Genomic DNA, 2,189 nt, shown 5'->3' with positions numbered 1-2,189 from the left:
CCCCCCCCCCCCCCCCGCTGGGCCTACTCAGGGAGGCTAATTTGAGGAATAGAGAAAAAGAGGGTGAAGGGCTGGAGCATCAAAGCCTCTGGCATCCCCAGCCAGAGCGGTTCACACATCAAGGACAGACACACTGGCAGAAGGAAGCCGGCTCTGGGGCAGGAGATTTATTTCCTCTGGGGCTCAGCAGGACCCAGGCGGAGTCCCCCCCGCCCCCCAGCCTGCATCTGCCGAGGGAGCGGGGCAGCCCAGATGCCAGGCTGGATGGAGGGGAGAAGGCAACGGTAGCCGGTAGCCGATGGCGCCAGCCTCCAGGGAGGGTTGGTGTGAGCCAGCGCCCCGAGCCACAGGGCATTCACACGATGCCGTCGTAGCCCTGCAAGCCGCACTTCTTGCCGGCCACCTGGCAGCCAAACCGCAAAGCCTCCTGCATGCTCTTCCCTGGAGGGAGAGAGCGGGATCAGCCTGGTCCTCTGGGCAGGGGCAGGCCCGGGGCGGGCCTCAGCCCGGCGCCTCCTGCCGGGGCACTCACCCTGGGACAAGCTGAATATGACCGAGGCGTTGAAGGTGTCTCCGGCCCCCAGGGTGTCCACCACCCGGGGTGGAGGGAAGGCGTCCGAGTGGAGCAGCCGTCCGTCAGGGCCCAGGGCATCAGCGCCCTCCTCAGCCCAGGCGCAGATAAGCACAGCCCTGCAAGACCCTCCACTCAGTGGGGCTGTCAGCCCACCCTTGGCCCCCAGCCTCATCCCCCTCCCCAGGGCAGCGCTGCCCCCTCCCCACGGCCAGACTCCAGGCCTAAGGCCTCTTCCGGGCTTCCCCCCACTCACCCTTTCCTCACACGACCGTACAAGCCTCTCAGGGCCTCCCCCGCTGACCGGAACCCCAAGTGCTTGGCCACATCTTTGCTGACAAACACCTGTGGGCAGTGGAAGAGAGGCTGACGGTCACCGTCACCTAGTCCCAGCTGCCCCCGAATTATAATGCCACTCCTCCAACGTGGCCGCCTAAATCCCCAACGTAGCATCTCACTGTCCCACAGGAATGCGTTTGCATACTTGCTCAAGATACGCTAGAATACAGCCCTGTAAATTGTGGCACAAAAGTCCTTGGTTTATTTGGTCGAAGATCAACGAATGTCCCTGCAACTGAAAAGCCAAAGCGAGCCTCGAGCGCCATCTTGCGGTGAAAACTACCACTGCCGAGGGACACCTCCGCCTCTCCAGAGCGGTTTCTTTGTTTTGTTTTCCTAATACAACTTTGCCCTCCGGGCCTCGTTTCTTCACCTTTAAAACAAAGGGGCAGGGGCTGTAGAGCTTCCTCAACACCAGCTACACGTTAGAATTGCCAGAGTTTTGTTAAAAAATACTTGAGCCGAGCTCCACCCCCACCAATCAAATAAAAACCCCGGGGCGTGGCTCAGGCATCCACACCTTTGTGCCCCCCAGTGGAGGCCCAGCCAGCTGGGGCTATGATGCTAGGATTGTCGCTCAGAATTCATTTCCATCCCATACTGCCCAAATTTACCTTACACAAGTCCCCTGCCCATCCTCCCTCACCCCTCAGTGGCTCCCACTGCCTGCCACCCACCCCAGAGCTGGAGGCCACTGGGAAGAACTGTCCTATTCCCTCATTTGACAGGGGGAAAACCTGAAGAGGCCCAGAGAGGAGATGCTCCCATGCAGGTGCTCCAGGGCTGGCTCTAGTAGCCCTCTGGCCACTCTCATGCCTATGCACCCACTGGGATGGAGAAATTCTGCTCCAGGGCCACCACTGAGGCCTGCACAGGAATCCAAAGCTGGGGGCCTGCCTCTCTGCCCCCCACCTGCCAATGACACCAAGCCATTCCAGGGGTGGTAGGCGTTCCCGGTAACCAAGGGAACGCTTGGCTCCTTTTAAGACCCAAATGAGCTGGATGTGGCAAGGGGAAGCTGCGTGGGCCTCTCACCACATCTCCATAGCCAAACAGCTGGAACAGCTCCTCTCGGGGCTTCTCCACCTCCACGGACACGCGGATCTTCTGACCTGGAGGCCGCGTGGTGTTGTGCTGTTCTATCCGCTGCAGCATCTTCACCTGCTCTGATGCGTTCCGGCCCTGCAGCGGGGCGGGCAGCTCAGGACCAGCAGGGCCGAGTGGCTGCTCTGGCTACCTCCTCCCTCCCTGCTGGAACTCTGGGGGGGGGGGCGGGGAG

General features: G+C 61.3%; 1 protein-coding gene across 3 annotated transcripts in view; it reads right to left on the bottom strand.

The window, feature by feature from the left end:
- Positions 1-152: 152 nt before the first annotated feature.
- KHK (ketohexokinase) overlaps positions 153-2,189 on the bottom strand; it is a 10,798-nt gene continuing 8,761 nt past the window's right edge. For all 3 annotated transcript variants that reach the window (XM_008700338.2, XM_008700340.2, XM_008700339.2), the window contains 4 exons: positions 1,946-2,092; positions 828-916; positions 533-690; positions 153-441 (listed from right to left, as the gene is read on the bottom strand). In XM_008700338.2, coding sequence (XP_008698560.1) covers positions 356-441; positions 533-690; positions 828-916; positions 1,946-2,092 — 480 coding nt within the window. In that variant the 3' untranslated portion in view covers positions 153-355. The remainder of the gene's footprint in view (positions 442-532; positions 691-827; positions 917-1,945; positions 2,093-2,189) is intronic.

Source organism: Ursus maritimus, unplaced genomic scaffold (assembly GCF_017311325.1).
Source record: "Ursus maritimus isolate PB19 unplaced genomic scaffold, ASM1731132v1 scaffold_6, whole genome shotgun sequence".
Classification (NCBI taxonomy): Eukaryota; Metazoa; Chordata; class Mammalia; order Carnivora; family Ursidae; genus Ursus; species Ursus maritimus.
Note: the sequence above shows the minus strand (reverse complement) of the source record. Positions and strands in the feature narration are given on the sequence as shown.